General features: G+C 46.9%; 1 protein-coding gene across 10 annotated transcripts in view; it reads right to left on the bottom strand.

The window, feature by feature from the left end:
- DIXDC1 (DIX domain containing 1) overlaps positions 1-20605 on the bottom strand; it is a 78084-nt gene that overhangs the window by 33347 nt on the left and 24132 nt on the right. For 7 of the 10 annotated variants that reach the window (XM_055547972.1, XM_055547975.1, XM_055547979.1 and 4 more), the window contains 4 exons: positions 14027-14156; positions 8757-8882; positions 6054-6285; positions 5196-5303 (listed from right to left, as the gene is read on the bottom strand). In XM_055547972.1, coding sequence (XP_055403947.1) covers positions 5196-5303; positions 6054-6285; positions 8757-8882; positions 14027-14156 — 596 coding nt within the window. Of the gene's footprint in view, positions 1-2477; positions 2966-5195; positions 5304-6053; positions 6286-8756; positions 8883-14026; positions 14157-20605 lie in introns of those variants that run through there. The other 3 variants (XM_055547980.1, XM_055547973.1, XM_055547981.1) reach the window with 3 other exon arrangements.

Below are 20605 nucleotides of genomic sequence, written 5' to 3'. Positions count from 1 at the left end.
GGGTAGTGATATATCAACAACACTAGGATGTGATACAGAAAAGGGTGTACTATCTCAAAAGGGGACAAGACCTGCTAGGGGACAATAAAGGTTTACTTGATTTACTGCCAAGAGTTATTCATATCTCTGCCACACTAATTTTTAAATTGTCAGAGGGCTTCCCTGGTGGTCTAGTGGTTGGGAGTCCACCTGCCAACGCAGGGGACAGGGTTTGATCCCCATTTGCGGAAGATTCCACATGACCTGGAGCAACTAAGCCTGCGCGCCACACCTACTGAGCCTGTCCTCTAGGTTCCAGGGGCCGCAACTGCTGAGTCCATGTGCTGCAACTGCTGAAGCCCAAGCACCTAGAGACAGTGCTCCGCAACAAGAGAAGCCACCACAATGAGAAACCCGAGCACCGCAACTAAAGAGGAGCTCCCACCCGCCGCAACCAGAGAAAGCCTGAGCGGCATCGCAGACCCAGCACGACAAAACAACAAATAAATCAATCTTTTTTTTTTTTAACTGTCATCAGAAATCTTGCAACAATTCTTAAATTCTAGTATAACTACTAGCTTTGGAAGGAACGGTTTGCATTTGGGAAGAAGGAGAATTTTAAATCTCCAGAAACAAATCTAGAGGATATGATGGAATGTGAGGCTGACACTGCCATCTGAAGAGCCCTCTTTCTTTGCACCCACCTTGAGAACATCAGCACCAAAACAATCTCAGGGGTTGTGGGGTCTGCAGGCCCAGCCCCCTCTCAGGAATTCTTTCCAAATCCATCACCCAGACAACAGTGAAAGTGTCTTGGATTCACTGACCCACTTAATGTGCCCCTGAAGTCTCCCAGGCTAATCCTCACAGCCACGATCAGGAGTTAACATTTCATCTTCCTAGAAACCACGAAAAACAAGAGCCAAGCACAGTGGAGGCAGCCAGTGATTTCAAAAAGCTCTGAAGCAGCCTGACGACTAGTGTCTCAACCTCCTCAGTGTCCCGGGTTTTGGGCTTTGGTGGGAATGACCTCAACCAGTAATACACTCTCATCCTTATCAGAACCATACGGGAAAAAAGTTGTCTTTTGCTCCTGCAAATTAAAAAAAGTGTCACTTAACAGTATCTATAAATTTACAACCCAAACAGGCAGACAGGTGGAGAAAGGCAAGAAGTGCTATTTAGAAAAGGAAATTGCTTCAGGGAACTCTCTTATCCATCTCTCACCACTTAGGCAATCTGACTTCCAGGTCAACATGAATTAGCTGCTGGAAAGCACCAGTCTAGGGGTACCATTCACAAGAAGAATAGATTTATGCTCTTCAGGCCTCAGCATTCACCTTCTTATAGAAATGGGGATCCGAGTGCAGAAAGAGGCCTGCACCCCAGCTGCTCCTCTTTGAGAAATGGTAAGACCACACTTTCCCAGCTGACAAGGCGCTGTGGCTGACGGGTGCCCCTGCCTGCATCCGGCTGGACCACAGTGGATATGTGTGAGACGAAGGGGGTGGGGGGTGGGAGGAGTGGTGTGAACCGAGGATGCGGGGAAAACTGCTTTCCTGAGAGCAGAGACGCATGCTCAGCTAGATCAGCTCAGAGGCTCCCTCCTAAGTGAGCCATCTCCCATATAAGGGCAGAAGGAGGCGGATGTCTGCATACCCAGCCCCACTGGGGGAGTGGCAGAGCAGCCAAAGAAAACAACATTTCTCTTTCTTGAATTGGGGCTGCCAGTATGTGAGCCACAGAGAAATAAAACCCTGAAACTAAACGCCTGGGTCTAAAAGATAAAAGAAATCTGAGGAAGAAAAATCCTGAGGCACATGTGAGAGCATGATGCAGGAGGATGGTACACTAACGTTATTTTAATGCCAATTAATTACATGGCTTGGGATCTCCCTGATGAGCTTAAAAAACTGTTTTATAAACAAGTAACCCCCCCACTTGCCATTATAATCCTGTCAAGACAGGGAACAACTGATTACAAACCAGGTCTCACTGATACATTCCTAATTCCCACAGGTCTAACATCTCTCCAATCTTAACTTGTCAGACAAGCAGTCTCCCAGAAAAAATATCTCCAATTAAAAGTCCAATCAATTTTTTAAATGGGTACGAGGCAATAAGAGTTTTGTTATGTCCTGAAGTGCTGGCTTCAGCAGAGACCTGCTGCTGCTGCTGCTAAGTCGCTTCAGTCGTGTCCGACTGTGCAATCCATAGACGGCAGCCCACCAGGCTCCCCCGTCCCTGGAATTCTCCAGGCAGAGACCAGACGTGGGGTCAAAAGCCACTCCTTCTCCCATGCTCGTTGCAGCTTCTTAAATAAACCCACTGTATTTTACAGTGCTCATCTCAGGCCCGCAAGCAGGCTGTTCTCCCCAGTACAGCGCCCCCACCGATCCCCCGCCTGTCTCTGGCCAACAGCATCCTCCAGTCCTGGCCCTGCTCCCACCCAAGCCCCCCCCACACACACCTCCAAAGCCGAAGTGGCTTCAGCTCACCATTTGACCTGCGTCCCGCCCATGGTCCCCCTCGTGGCTCCGGCTTCAGCAAGTCGGCTTCCCTGGGTGTAGCGGGAGGCTGAGAGTCACAGCGCTCCCCGATTCGGGCATGTCTCCCCGCGCTGGGGGCCCCCGAAGAACGACTCCCCCTGGCAGGCCAACTACGAGAGCCGCTCGCCCCGGTCCCGGCAGAGAGCAAGGAGGGCAGAGAGGCAGGCGTCTCGGCCCCAGGCACGGCTATGCTCCGGGTTCCGGGGCGCGCCGTCCCGGCAGCTTAGACACTGCAGCGGCCCGGCCTCGGCGGAAACCGCCTCCCCTCGCAGGCTGCCGACCCCCGGCAGCCGCATCCGTGGTCCCCGCGGCCGTGCGGCTCCGGGAGTGCCCCCGGGCGCAGGCATTTCAACCCATCTCCGCGCCCCGGGAGAAAAGCCCTGCCCGCGGCTCCGGCCGAGCGATCGAGTGCCCGGGCGGGCGGCGATCCCCGCTCCGCGCCGCCTCCCGGTCCCGCCCTCCCGCGCCCTCCTCCCCCAGCTCTCCGAGCTGTCACACGCGGCCGGGCAGCGCCGGGATCCGTCCGACCCCGGCGGGCGCTCCGCGGGACGGCCGAGCCCCCGGGGCAGAGCGGGGCGGGGCTGCGGGGCTCGGAGGCGGACCCGCGCAAGGCGGTGGAGGCGCCGCGGGGTCGCCAGAAGCCCGGGAGGGCTGCGTGGTCCCCTCCTTCAGAGGAGCCCGGGACTGGCGGTCGTGCCTTCTCTCCTCTGACCCCTGCCTTCCCGGGCACCGAGGTCGGGGTGGATCTAACTCGGCTTCTCGCGGGAGGGGGTTCCCCCGGAAACCCGCTGAACGCTGGTCTCCACACCACCCCCACCCCGCAACCTTCCCCTCGGGCGTTTCATATGTTCTTTTTTTTTTTTTTCCCAACTAAGGAGCCTTTTGCTTGGATCCTGAGAGGCTGGCCCGAGGTTTATGGGTCTGAGAAGCAACAGGCGAGCAGTCCGGCAGGGCTTTGCAGGATGTCTGTCAAGGAGCAGGGGGAGGGGACCAGACTTAAGGGGCTATCTCCTGAACCACTCTTCTTTCCCGAGTCACATCCCGGGTGTCTCCTGGCCTTCACAGATCACTGAGACATTAGGTGGGCTTCCCCCTGCGCGCGGGTTGCAGGGAGGAGCAGGGCAGAATGTCCCGGAGCCTTCTGGGTGCCAACTGAGCATCCCAAAGAGGTGAGTGAGAGGGTGGCCGAGAAGAAAATGACCCAATCAGGAAGAGAAAGAGGAAAGCCAACTGTTCTCTGAACGCTCTCCTAGAAAACGGTCACTGCCAGCCCGATTTCCAGCAGCCCCGAATTCACACTGTCTCATACCCTGCCCCCAGTCTTGAGTTCTGCCAGACAGGAAGGGAGCAGGTGCTCTCAGGAAAAAAATCCGGACTTTTTTTTTTTTTCTCTAACTCTGCCAAGCGCTATCAGTCACAGCAAAGTTAAAGGCCTGTAGCCATACAGGAAGCAATAGATCTCATTGTACAACAGAATATCTTTTGATTCTGTACCAAGTGATAGTCCAAGCAGAAGCAAGGAAAAACTGGTTTAGATTCTCAATAATGGCACATCTACTGCTTAATGGACACAAGGTTCCCTTCTGGGGTGATGCAAATCTCTCTGAACTGGATAGAGGTGATGGTTGCACAATATTAATGAAGGTGCTACATACCACTGAATCATACACTTTAAAATGATTAATGGTTAATTTAATGTTGTGTGAATTTTGAAAATAAAAAATCTATTAAATGTTAAAATTAAAAATCAAGCAAGGTTACTGGTATATTAAAATGATGGAAAGAATTCTATTTAATTTCCAAGCAAATTAGAAAATGGCCCATCAAATTAAGATGGAATTTTATGAAGAAAAGAAATAGGAGGAAGAAAACAAAGACATGGAAAATACATACATGTCAGACAAAGAACAATTAGGCTTAACTGGAACAGACTAATCTGTGTTGATGAGAGAAAAGGTCATAGAAGCATAAATTAAATATGATTCTGCAATGAAATTAGTAAATAAGATGACAACATCTGGGGATGTGTTTACAGGAGCATGATTTACGTAAGCCAGGAAAATAGTCTTTCTCTGCCACCATACTTGGCATTGATCAGGCTTTTATTAGCGCATTGTGTCCTGTTTTGGTCTCTGCAATTGGCTCTAAGGGATATAGACAGCCTTTCAGCTACAGTCACTCACATCGCTAGCCCATTCAAATGTGTAATAATCTGCCACAATTCCTAGCCCTACAAATGAAAACTGGAAACATTCTTAAAGCACTAAGGCAACTCTGGGCATTTCCTCTTGCTCTGAGCTCTATACAACCTTCTCAGGCACAAAGGCAGTGCAATGGAACTGGCTCTCATAAACACTGGCAGCTGATAAATAAATATCAAAAAGATCCAGCTGGGCGCTGACAGGTCTCAGTCATGCCCCCACGTGGACACAGCTAAGCCCTAGCACTGGTATGTGGGAAACTCATAAGCATCTCACCCTGCCCTCTTGCCAGCACAAAACCACAAGGCCGTGCTGAGGGTTACCCCTTGTGAGCCACACATAAACTGAGGGAAGAAGAGAGACTTTGGTGCCTTATTGCCTGTTGCGTGAGTACCTGAAGCTGCCAACCCTGAGACCCTCCATGAATTAAGGACTGTAGCGATGAAGAATCCGAGGCCATGGTTACCTGGAGCAGCTGGACTCAGACGGGGACCTTTGCTGTCCTTCATACTGCTGCACCAGGGCTCGCACGCTCCAGCATGGATTCTCAATCTCCTCATCCATGCTGCTGTTCCTAAAGTCGGAGGGCACCAATAAAGGAGAGGGTGTCAGTCCTTCGGGCCCACCCACTAACTACTGACAGATGCCACTCTGGGACTGCTGAGGGTAAAAAGACGGACGAGGCAAAGCCCCTGCCTTAAAGACATTTGAAACCTGGCAAGGAAGGTAGAGAAACCAATAATTTCACCAACACCTCAAAGTCATGCTCCCTCTCTGACACACAACCCATGAAGCATCTCCAGCCATGACTCTCTGGGACACCCGATCTTCTGGATACACACCAGGGAGAAACTCAGGGGTGAATCAGGATGGTGGTCCCACATACCTCCCAGTGCAGAAAACACACTGTGCCAAAGGAATATGTTTAAAACTCTGGGCACCAGAGAAAAGAATTACATATATGATTCCTTTACATTCTGCTAAAGTCAAAATGTGCACGTGTGTGCTGAGTCACTTAAGTCATGCCCAATTTCTTCCTGATCCCAAGAACTGCAGTCTGCCAGGCTCCTCTGTCCATGGGATCCTCCAGGTAAGAATACTGGAGTGGGTTGCCATGCCCTTCTCCAAAAGCCAAAATAAACATGCCTAAAAGAAAGGTTGTTTTTTTTTTTTCTCTTTTGGGGCACCCTCTCCAACCTCCACTCCATCCTCTTTTCTGCAATGTGGGCTGTTTAGGTGATATTTCCATCTACCGTACCATTATCATTTAAGGGATGAAATATCAGCGCAGGTCGAATTCCCATCCCCAGATTTCCATCCTTACCTCTGTCGATATCGAAAGATATCCCGCCCAGACCGCGACATGTCATGACACACATCGGCCAGAGCAGCGGCTGCTCCCTGGGCCACAGCAGTGGCACAGTGAGGCTGGTGAGTCTGCAGCGGGGCTCCGGCATCCCGTCCTTGGCTCACTGTCCTGCCGGAGCCAGGTTTGAAATGAGCTGCCAAGGCCAGGACCAGCCTCATGATAGATTTCAGGTTGCCTTCCACGATATCTGAGGATCAGAACAGACCAAGAGGTCCTAAGAGGGAAGCAGAGTGCTGAGGACGCACTCGGTTCCTATGCATCTGCTAGGGAACAGGAAAGCAAGGCAGTCAAGCTCTCTGTCCTCACAAAGCCGAGTTCAATAGGGAGACCGAAGATTTAAAGCAATGACAATCAAGTGTAATAACATAAAGTGAAGTCGCTCAGTTGTGTTCGACTAGTTGTGACCCCATGAGAGGCTCCTCTGTCCATGGGATTTTCCAGGCAAGAATACTGGAGTGGGTTGCCATTTCCTTCATACAATAAGAAAAGTACAAGATTCTTTGGGAGCTCAGAGGAGAAGCATCTGTCTAGTTTAGAGGGCTCAGGGAAGGATTCCCAGACAAGGTGAGTTCTAAACTGAGGCTTGACCGACCAATAGAGGTTCATCAGATGAGGAAAGAGAAGGAAAAAAGTATTCCAAGAAGAGGGAACAGCAGGCATGAAGGTCTAGATGCCGTCCAGTATGGGAGCCCCTAGCCACATGTAGCTGTTGAGCACCTAAAAGGCAGCAGCGTGGTCTTAACTGAAATGTGCTCTGAGTGTACTTAGCACACACACACAAGCTGAATGAAAAATCTCGTGAGATTTAGTATAAAAAAACAGAATGCAAAATATCTCACTGATAGTTTTTTACATTGATTATATGTTGAGCTGATAATATTCTGGATATGCATGCATGCGTGCTAAGTCACTTCAGTCGTATCCAACTCTTTGAGACCCCATGGGCTGTAGCCCACCAGGTTCCTCTGTCCATGGGGCTTCTCCAGGTAAGAATACTGGAGTGGGACTGCCATTTCCTTCTCCAGGGGATCTTCCCAACCAAGGGATCAAACCTGGGTCTCCTGCATTGCAGGTGGATTCTTTACCGATTGAGCCACCATTTTGGATACATGGGTTAAATAAATGAGGGAAGCCCTCATTTTTGATACATGGGTTAAATAAAATGTATTATTAAAATTAATTCCACTGATTTCTTTTTTGTAATGTGGCTATTTAGACACATCCAAATCACGAATGTGACTTACTTTATATTTCTATGGCACACCCTGGAAGAGGAACAGAAAGCAGTTTAGCGTAGCCAGAGTTCAGAGTTCAGGGGGAGAGGGGAAAAGACGAGGGGGATGAAGTGGAGGTCAGGTCAGAAAGGGCATAGTAAGCCAGAGAAAGGACCCTGGATTTTATCCTAAGGGCCCTCATATGCAGAGGAATGGCATGAGCATATCGTACTCTTAGAAAGATCATTCTGGCTGCAGTGTGGAGAGCAGACAGGAGGGGGACAGAAATGGATGCGGTGGGACTAATTAGGAAATGGTTGCACTTCTCCAGGTAAAAGACAATGATGTCCTGAACGACTGTTCCCTCAAAATAGCTGACTTTAATGGGCCAGATCCCCAAGCCCACTCCTCACGGGGCCTGGATCAGAGAAATATCTGACATTCTAAATTTTGTCCTAGAAAAAAAAAAAAGACAGAGAAAGGCAGACAGAAAATAACATGATGGGTCTGGTTAATGTCAGAAAACAGACAAAACTGTATTTTTTTCAGCTTTACAGCCTTGTAAATATGCAAGGTTTCCAAAAGAATTGATTGATCCCTGCTATAGGACATTCTCAATGGTCAGTAACTGCCCTGCCTGAATGAGCCCAACACAGAGAATACTAACCACACGGAAAGGAGGGCTCCCTCCTACCTCCATTCTCATCAGAGCCACAGGCAATCAGGCCCAGAAACTGAGGCTAAAACAAACCAGATTATAATCAGTTCCAGAATCAGAGTGAGAGGACCAGAGAGGTCCTCTGTGCCTTCTGAGGACAGCTACATCATTTCTCCCCTGCAGCCTGGGCTCAAACTGCAGTGAGAGCTGTCCTTCATCTGGCCATGTGGCTCCAGGAAAGGGCATGTGTAGAGGTGAAAGAGCCTTTTGATCCTGCCTGGAGATGTCCTGTGATGTTCAAAAAAAACTGCTATCAAATATTTTCCTTCTGGAAAACTGGATAGAAAAAAAGTAGGCTATTATGATCTGAGATAATAACTGTCATGAAACACCAGGAACACACAAAAATATCATCTATCTTCATGTTTGATATCTTAAACAAGATGTTCTAAAATTAACATCCAAACGTTGTCATTTCTTTTCTGTTAATTTTCCTACACATGCTCGAGCAAAACTTTATTCAGTTAAAATGAAGAGCTTCTACCTTCACCCCGGTCTCCAAAGCACCTGGATTTTGATAATCATTCCACCCCAAGAGAATGACTTTCCTTATGTGGAAAAAGATGTGAGGTCATCAGCCACTCCAATTTACTCCAGTCTACTGGAGTAATCCCACTCCAGTCTACTCCGAGCCCTCAGCTACACTGTGGATGGTTCTTCTGAAGGTGGCAATCCCCAGGTAAAGATGAGTGTACTCAGCCACCACGGACAGAAGGAAGCACTGACCTTTAGCTGAAGTCTGGTGCATACGAATCTTTTTGGAGGCTACAAACTGTAACACTTTTTCCACATTATTCTTCATCTCTTGTTGGTTACTGGGACTCAGCTGTACCCCACTCAGCTTTTCTCCTGCTGTTAGAAGAGAAAAAATACATGAAGTTATGGGGAGGAGTACTATCACAGGTTCATAGTAGCCAGACACAGAGAGAATATTTGATGTAAACACGAAGATTATCTAAAATATGTAAGGGAGTTAGGCCTTCGTGTTTGTAATCTGGATGGGAAATAAGAAAATGAAAGCATTCTGGAGGGGCTTCGAATTTTCACATCTATTCCCTGGGGCCTGTGAAGTTACTATGTGTACATTTATTCATTCAACACCCACTGTGTGCCAGGCAATGTTTGAGGCACCAGAGAAAGAGCAGTGACCAAGACATTGTCTGTCTGTCCTTCCATCATGGAGTTTATATCTGCAGGGATGACAGATGACCAAGATAACAGATAAATGTGTGACATAATTTCAGGTAGTGGTAAGTGCTGTGCTGTGCTAGTCACGTCCGACTCTTGGCGACCCCAAGGACTGGGGTCCACCAGGCTCCTCTGTCCATGGGATTTCCCAGGTAAGACTACCGGAGGAGGGGGTACCATTTCCTACTCCAGTGGATCTTCCCCACCCAGGGATTGAACCCAGGTCTCTTGCATCTCCTGTGCTGGCCTGCGGATTCTTTACAACCTGCACCACCTGGGAAGCCCAGTGATGAGTACTATGAGGAAAAACAAAGACGAGTAATCATGGTCTTTCTGATAACACATTTGGGCAGAGACTTGAATAAAATCAGAGAGGAGAAGATTTGCAGAGGTAGCATTCCAGGCTGAGGAACCGTAAATACCAACAACAAGGCGGGAATGAGATCAGCTTATCTGAGAAACAGCAACAAGACCCTATGGCTGGAGTGGAGAGAGCAAGGAGTCGAGTTCTAGGACAGGTAGAGAGGCAAGCAAGGCCAGGTCATGTGGGGCTTTGGGAACCAGAGCAAAGGCCTTGAATTTTATTCTATATGTAATGGGCAGAAAATGCAGGCTTGGAGGTAAGGGAGTTCAGTTCAGTTCAGTTCAGTCGCTCAGTTGTGTCCGACTCTTTGTGACCCCATGGACTGCAGCACGCCAGGCCTCCCTGTCCATCACCAACTACCAGAGCTTGCCCAAACTCATGTCCATCGAGCCAGTGATGCCATCCAACCATCTCATCCTCTGTCGTCCCCTTCTCCTCCCGCCTTCAATCCTTCCCAGCATCAGGGTGTTTTCCAATGAGTCAGTTCTTCACATCAGGTGGCCAAAGTACTGGAGTTTCAGCTTCAACATCAGTCCTTCCAATATATATTCAGGACTGATTTCCTTTACAACTGACTGGTTTGATCTCCTTGCAATCCAAGGGACTCTCAAGAGTCTTCTCCAACACCTCAGTTCAAAGGCATCAATTCTTCAGCATTCAGCTTTCTTTATAGTCCAAATCTCACATCCATACATGACTACTGGAAAAACCATAGCCTTGAACTAGACAGACCTTTGTTGGCAGAGTAATGTCTCTGCTGTCTAGGTTGGTCATAGCTTTTAATATGCTGTCTAGGTTGGTCATAGCTTTTCTTCCAAGGAGCAAGCATCTTTTAATTTCATGGCTGCAATCACCATCTGCAGTGATTTTGGAGCACAGAAAAATAAAGTCTGTCACTGTTTCCATTGTTTCTCCATCTATTTGCCATGGAGTGATGGGACCAGATGCCATGATCTTAGTTTTTTGAATGTTGAGTTTTAAGCCAGCCTTTTCACTCTTCTCTTTCACTTTCATCAAGTCTCTTTAGTTCCTCTTCACTTTCTGCCATAAGGGTGGTGTCATTTGCGTATCTGAGGTTATTGATATTTTTCCCGGCAATCTTGATTCCAGCTTGTGCTTCATCCAGCCCAGTATGTCACATGATGTACTCTGCATAGAAGTTAAATGAACCAGGCAATGATATACAGCCTTGACGTACTCCTTTTCCTATTTGGAACCAGTCTGTTGTTCCATGTCTGGTTCTAACTGTTGCTTCTTGACCTACAGATTTCCCAGGAGGTAGGTAAGGTGGTCTGGTATTCCCATCTCTTGAAGAATTTTCCACAGTTTGTTGTGATCTACACAGTCAAAGGCTTTGGCGTACTCAATAAAGCAGAAGTAGATGTTTTTCTGGAATTCTCTTGCTTTTTATATGATCCAACATATGTTGGCAATTTTATCTCTGGTTCCTCTGTCTTTTCTAAATCCAGCTTGAACATCTGGAAGTTCACAGTTCACATACTATTGGTACCTGGCTTGAATAATTTTGAGCATTACTTTGCTAGCATGTGAGATGAGTTACCTGACCTGCTTAATGCTTTTAAAAGTTGACTTCATGTGGACATAGATTCTCTGAAGGGGAAACAGGGAAATCTGTTAGAAAGGAACTGAAAATAGTCAAGTGAGAGATAATGATGGTTTGGGAAGGTGAAAAGTGAGATACCAGGTATATTTTTAATATAAAGCAAACAGCACATGTGAAGGACTGAATATGATAGATGAGAAAAAGAGAATAATTAAAGACAACTTCTAAGTGTTCTGCTTTAACAGCTGAGGGGATGGTACTGTGATGTGTTAGTCAGATGAAGGATCTCAGAGGACAGAGGGATCAGTGGCGTGAAGGAAAAGTTCTGATTAGGACACGTGAAGTGAGAGTTGCATTTTAGACATCCAAGCAGAGAAGTTGAATAGGAAGCTGATATTCACACCTAGAACTCAAGGAAAAGCTTAGGGCTAAAGAGTCAAATTTGGGAAGAGACCACTTAGGGATAGAGAATATACAAAAGAACTAAGGTTTGAACCTCTAAGGAGAACTTCCAACATTTAGAGGTCAGGAGGGCTTCCCAGGTGGTGCAGTTGGTAAAGAATTCACCTGCCATTGCAGAAGACTCAAGAGACACAGGTTTGATCCCTGGGTTGGGAAGATCCTCTAGAGTAGCAAGTGGCTACCCATTTCAGTATTCTTGCCTGGAAAATTCCATGGACAGAGGAGACTGGTGGGCTACAGTTGATGGGATCACAAAGAGACACGACTAAGCATGCGTGCACACGCGCACGTGCACACACACACACACACACACACACACACGGAGGAGAAAGCCAGCACAGCAAACAGGAAAGGCCAGTGAGGAAGGAGGAAAACTTCAAGCCCACAGGATCCTGGAGACCGAGGGAAGATGTTTGGAGGAGGAGGGAGTGATCCACCGAGTCAAGTTCTGCTAAGTTGAATAAAATGAGGACTGAGCCCTGGCCACGGGATTTGACAGAGCAGAGTTGTGACCTCAAGGAGAACAGTTTCAGGGGCATAGTAGTAGGGTCAAAAGCTCAGTGAGGTCCAGCTCAAGAAAGAACGCAATCTCAAGTAGTGAATTCAGAGAGATTTTCTCTATACCAAGTTGCAACAGAATGCAGCATTTAAGAACCTGGGTTTTGAAAAACAAGAATACATATTCATATTGCCTGTATATGCACCATTAAATATCTCTGGAAAGAATAGCCAGAAACTGCTAACACTGGCTGCCTCCAGAAAGAACAAGTAACTGGCAAGGGGACAGACAGGGGAAATGGCTTTTGATTTTCTATCTTCTTGGGCTGTCTGGATTTTCTAACTGATTGTATTTCCAGGATAATCTGTTCAAATGAGTGAAAAATTCAAAGTTGAAAATTAGCTTTGGAATTAAAGTAAATCCAGGTTTGTACCTCTGCTTTACCACTATTCTTATGTGACCCTGCAAAGTTGCTTAAGGGCTTCCCTGGTGGCTCAGACAGTAAAGAATCTGCCTGCAATGCAGGAGACCTGGGTTCTGGGTAGGGAAGATTCCCTAGAGAAGGGAAAGGCTACCCACTCCAGTATTCTTGCCTGGAAAATTCCACGGACAGAACTTTCTAACTCTCAAAAAATAAGTAAAATACTTAAATGCTATTCATTATCATAAATCAATCAAAGTAGCATGTTTAGCAATGCTTGATATATATGTACACACACATATATGTGTGATTATATATATATATATATAAAGTGCTCCTGGAAATGGGGGTAATATTATGTTTCTCAAACGTTGATGATAAAGTGAAATTAAATGAGACAGTGTTCAATACACAGTAGCTGCTATTACTATTATCATGGTTATTATCACTATAAGTGAATAATGAATATATGAGCTGTCTGAATGAGGTATTTCTGGACAGGCTGCCTGATGCAAGCCTGCCTTCTTACATATCACTCAAACCCTCATCCCTCAAATATGTCAATGAATGTTTGAGTACTTGTTATGTGTCTGGCACTTGGTTAAGGATTGTGGAAACAGGGGGGAAAAAAATTACACTGCACCTACTCTAAAACAGCTCAATCTATACTGGAGAGGTAGATAATAAACAACCATCATTTGGTGAGATAAATAATAAGAGATGTGGACAAATGCTGTGGAAATAAGGTTATGATACCTCCCTGGTAGCTCAGAGGTTAAAGTGTCTGCCTACAATGTGGGATACCCGGGTTCGATCCCTGGGTTGGGAAGATCCCCTGGAGAAGGAAATGGCAACCCACTCCAGTATTCTTGCCTGAAGAATCCCATGGACTGAGGAGCCTGGTGGGCTACAGTCCACAGGGTCACAAAGAGTCGGACATAACTGAGTGACTTCACTTTCACTTTCAATAAGAATGACAGGCAACAATTCTGGGGCTTCAAGAAAACAAGGTCTTCTTATCTTAGTCGGGTCCTTTTGTTGGTAACACACCTTCTTTTTGCCTAGCTGCCACTTCCCTTTCCAGCCTCAGTGTAGACATCAGATCTTCTGGCAAGCCATCCTAGAATCCCTAACAGTGGGTTGCGTGCCCGCCCTCTGCTCTTATCTGTGCTTGCCCCATCACAGTACTAAGTACATTACTGGAAGTGACTTCGCTCTCCAGTCTTTCCAACTAGATTGGGAGACTCTTGAGAGCTGTGACCGTGCTCCTCATCACACTCCCAAAGTTTAATGTAGCAGAATGGCAACCCACTCCAGTATTCTTGCCTGGGAAATCTCATGGACAGAGGAGCCTGGTGGGCTACAGTCCATGGGGTCACAAGAGTTGGACACGACTTAGTGACTAAACCACCACCAACAATCTGCTCTGAAGGGCACATGGAGGGTAAAAAGGCCATGTTCTGTTTTAACCTAGCATCCGAGTCCAGGGCCAACCGACCTACAATCTCAATGAGATACGCCAGGATCACCCCATCCCGGAGATCTTGTCGCAGGTCCTGCACTGGCTTCACCGCTGGCCTCTTCTTCAGCTGTGCGTTCACCCAGGCCACGTACGCCTGCAGCTGTTGCTGGAAAATGAAAGTGGGAGATAAGGAAAGGTTGCATGTTACGTATATCCTCTTCCTTGCACCCTCTAAGGCAGCACTGGAGACTGGGCGATCTATACCTGACTTCCCAGGTGGCCCAGTGATAAAGAATTCGCCTGCCAATACAGGAGATGCAAGAGACACGGGTTCAATTCCTGGGTGGGGAAGATCCCCTGGAGTAGGAAATGGCAACCCGTTCCAGAATTCTTGCCTGAACATTTCCATGCACAGAGGAGCCTGGCGGCTACAGTTCATGAGGTCGCAAAGACTTGCACACAGCTGAGCAACTGAGCAGTCTATACCCAGAGAGAGGAGGAGAAGGTTTTAAGGAGAATGCTCTAAAATTCTCTGGTTTTATGCTAACCTCTGGGATGAGCTACCTTCTGACTCGGGTGGTGGTGTGGACAAGGTATGCAGATGAGCGTTTCGGCAACAATGACTCCTGCTTTCCTTGACTTTAGCTCTGTCGACCAGGAATAAAGCCGGGCCAGAAGCACAGCCCGTTTTCTAGTGTGATGAGAGCTGCCAGTGCCCCACTGCGCTTCCCAGGAACGATCTCTCGTGTCCCGTGTGCACAATGGCCTGTGACATTCCTAAGAACTGATCCTGGGGAGCTAGGAATCCACAGTTAAACCGATCTCAGAACTGCCTCTCATAGCTGCCTTCTTCACAAAGAGATTTAACTGAAACCAACCCGGGATTTATCCTCCTGAGCCCATAATCCTGGGATTGCTACAGAGTTAGCTTTAATCCAGGCTTTATGTTGTCAAAGAGGATCTGGTTACCTGAAACCTGCACAAAGAAAGAAAAGAAAGGCTAGGATGAGCAGAGTTCCTGAAGACTGGGGTCGAGGTCAGGGGAGCCTTCATTTTTTTTTTTTTTTTTTTTTTTTTTTTGCAGACAACGCTTATGGTCCAGTACCATCAGAAACCTGTCAGATTCAGATAGGACACATAACTCATGGCAACACTTAGATAACCTTTCATATTCCATTTTAAACAGGGCTTGTATATTCAGGTGTTCATTCTGATTATTTGGGCACTAAATATCAAAAGAGCACAAGAGCAAGGTCATAGTACAGGCTGCAGTTCTGGCTGATGTCTGTAGAAACCCAAGACTCTGAACCTGAAAATTAAATTCAAGGGCTAACAGTATCAAATTATAATTTGGTTAAAGTATAGTTGATTTCTAAAGCTCCAAGTACTTCCTTGATGAAATAATATCAGAAATTACTCACTGGCTGCTTCCTGAGCTTAAATTAAATCTTCACTATTTTCTCTACGTCAATTTGTGGGAATAAATAAAGTCTTTTGGAAGGTAGTACTAAGGCAATGTTCTATCAGCTACTGACAAACTGTAGGAAGTGCAATGATTAGCAGGAGGTAGGGGGAAGAATCTGGTATTTATTGAGTACCTATCATGATGCCAACAAAGGTCCATCTAGTCAAGGCTATGGTTTTTCCAGTGGTCATGTATGGATGTGAGAGTTGGACTGTGAAGAAAGCTCAGTGCCAAAGAATTGATGCTTTTGAACTGCGGTGTTGGAGAAGACTCTTGAGAGTCCCTTGGACTGCAAGGAGGTCCAACCAGTCCATTCTAAAGGAGATCAGTCCTGGGTGTTCTTTGGAAGGAATGATGCTAAAGCTGAAACTCCAATACTTTGGCCACCTCACACGAAGAGTTGACTCATTGGAAAAGACTCTGATGCTGGGAGGGATTGGGGGCAGGAGGAGAAGGGGACGACAGAGGATGAGATGGCTGGATGGCATCACCGACTCAATGGACGTGAGGTTGAGTGAACTCCAGGAGTTGGTGATGGACAGGGAGGCCTGGTGTGCTGCGATTCATGGGGTCGCAAAGAGTCGGACACGATTGAGCGACTGAACTGAACTGAACCATGAATTAAACACTACTTTTGATGTTTTATATGTCTTTTAATGACTCACTAATGTATCTGGAGGACTTCCATGATGGCTCAGTGGTAAAGAATCTGCCTGCCAATGCAGGTCTGGGTTCAATTCCTGGGTCAGGAAGATTCCCTGGAGTAGGAAATGGCAAACCATACCAGTATTCTTGCCTGGGAAATCCCACGGACAGAGGAGGGCTGGCAGGCTACACCCCGTGGGGTAACAAAAGAGTTGGACACAACTTAGCAAATAAACAACACAACAACAATATACCTAGAATGCAGCCACTCAGTTGATGTTTACTAAATGGTCATCATTATTTTCATTATCATCATCTAATTCAGTTCTCACAGAAGCACTGAAGGGTTTGTATCATCTCCGTTCTGTGGATGAGGTTCACAGAAATCATGTAACTTCTCCAAAGTCTCCATCCCTATGCCATGGCAGACCTGGTTAGCAAACCCAGTAAAGGTGGTCCAAGGGCCTCCTGCTATCCACTCACTCTGCAGGCAGCTGTGCCTTCTGCTTTCACATGGGCCAGATTCCTGTCCAGGTGAGCTCCTACTGTTCAGCCAAAACGTCAGGACAGGCAAAGGGTGCCTCCAGAGCAAACCACTCTGCTCAGGGCCACAAAGGCATCAGGGTAACAGCTGGGTCTGATTACCTGGCTTACATCAAAATCCCTACCCTCTATCGAGTATCACCCTCAACCCTCCCCCGACACATTCCTGCTTAAAATCCTTCACTGGCCTCTCATTACCCGCAGGATAAAACCCAGCCTCCTCAGCTGCACTTAAGTCTGTCCTAGCTAAGTCCTTACCTCTCCTCCAGCTTCGCTTACCCATTCACATTTGCCCCCCACAACCCCGCGTTTAAGGTTGGTCCGAACTATGTTTGTACGGAGAAGGCAATGGCACTCCACTCCAGTACTCTTGCCTGGAAAATCCTATGGACGGGGGAGCCTGGTAGGCTGCAGTCCATGGGGTCACTAAGAGTTGGACACGACTGAGCAACTTCACTTTCACTTTTCACTTTCATGCATTGGAGAAGGAAATGGCAACCCACTCCAGTGTTCTTGCCTGGAGAATCCCAGGGACGGGGGAGCCTGGTGGGCTGCCGTCTATGGGGTCGCACACAGTCAGACACGACTGAAGCGACTTAGCAGCAGCAAACCTTGTGCAGTGCCCCAAACGCACCATGTCTTCCGACCACTCTACCTCCCTCCTGTCTTGCATCTCTTCTTAAACCTCAGCTCAAGCATCACCACCTCTTCCAGGCAGCCTTCCTTGACCCTCCCACACACCTCAGACACTGATCTCCGTGAGGACATCCTGTACCAGGCAATCAGTTCAACTACAAGGAGGGTGCAGCCAATGTTCTGTGACATGGGTACAAAGAGCTTTATGCCTTCAAGAAGTTTGCAGGAAAAAAAAAAAAAAAAAAAACGAGAAGAGAGGAGGAGGAGGAGCAGCTTGCAGGTTGGTGAGATAAGCGCTAGGACAGGGGTGTGCGAGGTGCTAGGAGTGTTAGCTCAGTCTGAAGCCCATGCTCAGGGGGCTTTCCTGAGGGAAGGAGGCAAAGAGGACAGTGAGCTCAAAGGGGCTCAGGTCTCAACTAGATGCTCCATGCAGGACGTTACAGGAGTTCAGGATTGTTGGACTCAGAGTAACAGGCACTCAAGAAATCTCTGTTTGAATTGGTGAATAATGTGTCAAATTTCATCAGGCCAAGATTTATGATGATTCTAAAAGTTAATTATGCAGCTGAAGACAAGAACAAGTATTTTTCATCAGGCCAAGATAATTTTACTTAAGTAATCATAGCCTTCTTTTGGCCAATGAATAGAAGTAAGTTGTCTCTGGTGCAAAACTGCTTTGAGGTTCCTCACAGAACTTTTCATGCCCATTAATCACAGTTCTCGGCTTCCAGTAAAGAGGATTCTATTGCATGCTGCTGCTGCTAAGTCGCTTCAGTCATGTCCGACTTTGTGCGACCCCATAGACGGCAGCCCACCAGGCTCCCCCGTCCCTGGGATTCTCCAGGCAAGAACACTGGAGTGGGTTGCCATTCCCTTCTCCAATGCATGAAAGTGAAAAGTGAAAGTGAAGTCGCTCAGTCGTATCCGACTCTTAGCGACCCCATGGACTACAGCCCACCAGGCTCCTCCGTCCATAGGATTTTCCAGGCAAGAGTACTGGAGTGGGGTGCCATTGCCTTCTCCAATTCTATTGCATAAGTGATAATAATTGTCACCACTTTTCTGAACACCTACTCCGTGTCCAGAGCTATGCTAGGTCCTTTAGACACAATTTCTCTAATGCTAATCTGCCAGGGAAATTTTTACTGTATCTATTTTGCTAACTGCAAACCCGAGACTCCAAAATGGTGAAATAATGCTCAAGTTCACCCAGACTGTAAACTACGAATATGAAATTCACTCTGACTCCAAAACCAGTGCTCTTTCCACTCTACCACACTGTCACCTAAATAAATGCATCCCTGAGGTTTAAACAACCTCACCAAAACTCTCGGAATGGAGGTTACCTTAGCCTAAACCACTTCTCCCTGCACAGCCAGTGCGTTGAGTCTCCTGTGTAATAACCTACACTAGGGAGCTGTCTGCTAATCAAAGAGAGCTCAGCAGACGAGCAGCACCATCACCAGGGGCCTCTCAGAAAAGCAGACGCTCACTCATCACTGTGAATCCACACACTTCAAATGCAGTAGAATAGAATATGCAGAATAGAATGGAAATGCAGAATCTCCAACTCTGTTCCAGTTCTAATGAATTAGAACCTGTATTTTTACAAGATCCCCTCATCTTGTATTTTCTCTGCTCCAGCTTTTGTCATCAGTCAAAATAAATCACTTTTGGCTCCTCTTGTTGGAGAGTAGTTTTCAGAAATCAAAATTTGGGCATGAGATATACTCATCCTACTGGGGTAACATTCTGGGCCCTCTCAGGAGTACAGTAGGAAACACAGGTGTGTATCACACCTAGACACATACTTCCATCTACTTATCTTGACAGACAGATGGAGAAATAGACCACGAATTATCCAGATCCTGCCTCTAGCCCAGCACCACAGGGTTCATCTCTCTTTTTCCTTTTCCTTATTTGTAACTCCTTTTTCCCCACAGTGAGAAACCTGACTCTATCCACAATATATTTACTAATATTTCCTCAGTCCTAGAAAACACATCAAAATTTGACTTGCTAACCCGTTCCTTGTATGGAATAGTATCAGATCAGTCGCTCAGCCGTGTCCGACTCTTTGTGACCCCATGAATCGCAGCACGCCAGGCCTCCCTGTCCATCACCAACTCCCGGAGTTCACCCAGACTCATGTCCATCGAGTCAGCGATGCCATCCAGCCATCTCATCCTCTGTCGTCCCCTTCTCCTTCTGCCCCCAATCCCTCCCAGCATCAGAGTCTTTGCCAATGAGTCCACTCTTCGCATGAGGTGGCCAAAGTACTGGAGTTTCAGCTTTAGCATCATTCCTTCCAAAGAAATCCCAGGGCTGATCTCCTTCAGAATGGACTGGTTGGATCTCCTTGCAGTCCAAGGGACTCTCAAGAGTCTTCTCCAACACCACACTTCAAAAGCACCAATTCTTCGGTGCTCAGCTTTCTTCACAGTCCAACTCTCACATCCATACATGACCACAGGAAAAACCATAGCCTTGACTAGACGAACCTTTGTTGGCAAAGTAATGTCTCTGCTTTTGAATATGCTATCTAGGTTGGTCATAACTTTCCTTCCAAGGAGTAAGTGTCTCTTAATTTCATGGCTGCAGTCATCATCTGCAGTGATTCTGGAGCCCAGAAAAATAAAGTCTGACACTGTTTCCACTGTTTCCCCATCTATTTCCCATAAAGTGATGGGACCGGATTAGTATCTGCTGCGTCACTTCAGTCGTGTCCGACTCTGTGCAACCCCATAGACGGTAGCCCACCAGGCTCCCCCATCCCTGGCATTCTCTAGGCAAGAACACTGGAGTGGGTTGCCATTTCCTTCTCCAATGCATGAAAGTGAAAAGTGAAAGTGAAGTCGCTCAGTCGTGTCCAATTCTTAGTGACCCCATGGACTGCAGCCTACCAGGCTCCTCCGTCCATGGGATTTTCCAGGCAAGAGTACTGGAGTGGGGTGCCATTGCCTTCTCCGCATTTTTAAAAATATTTGTTTATCTATTGGGCTATGCCAGGTCATAGAAAAATAAATTTACTAGCCAGAAATTGATATACAAGTATATAGTCTTTTTGTCTTTAGCCTTACAGTGTACACTCAAAATACTGATTCCAAAGTGACTTAGGTTAATTCTTTTCTTCCCTCTGCCTTCAGTGTGGTTATGTTATTAATTTGTAATACAGTTATGTACAGTTATTACAATTGGTAGACCATTTTGGGTTGTCCTAACATTTTGGTTGATTTTAATTAATTTGGGGGCAGGAGAAAGATTAACATGATTCTAAAAGTCAGAGCTATAGAAAAACATACATTCAGAAGTGTCATACCTCCATC

The sequence above is a fragment of the Bubalus kerabau genome, chromosome 15 (genome assembly GCF_029407905.1).
Source record: "Bubalus kerabau isolate K-KA32 ecotype Philippines breed swamp buffalo chromosome 15, PCC_UOA_SB_1v2, whole genome shotgun sequence".
In the NCBI taxonomy this organism is placed as follows: Eukaryota; Metazoa; Chordata; class Mammalia; order Artiodactyla; family Bovidae; genus Bubalus; species Bubalus kerabau.
The sequence above is the reverse complement of the archived record's forward strand: the minus strand, read 5'-3'. Positions and strand labels throughout refer to the sequence as shown.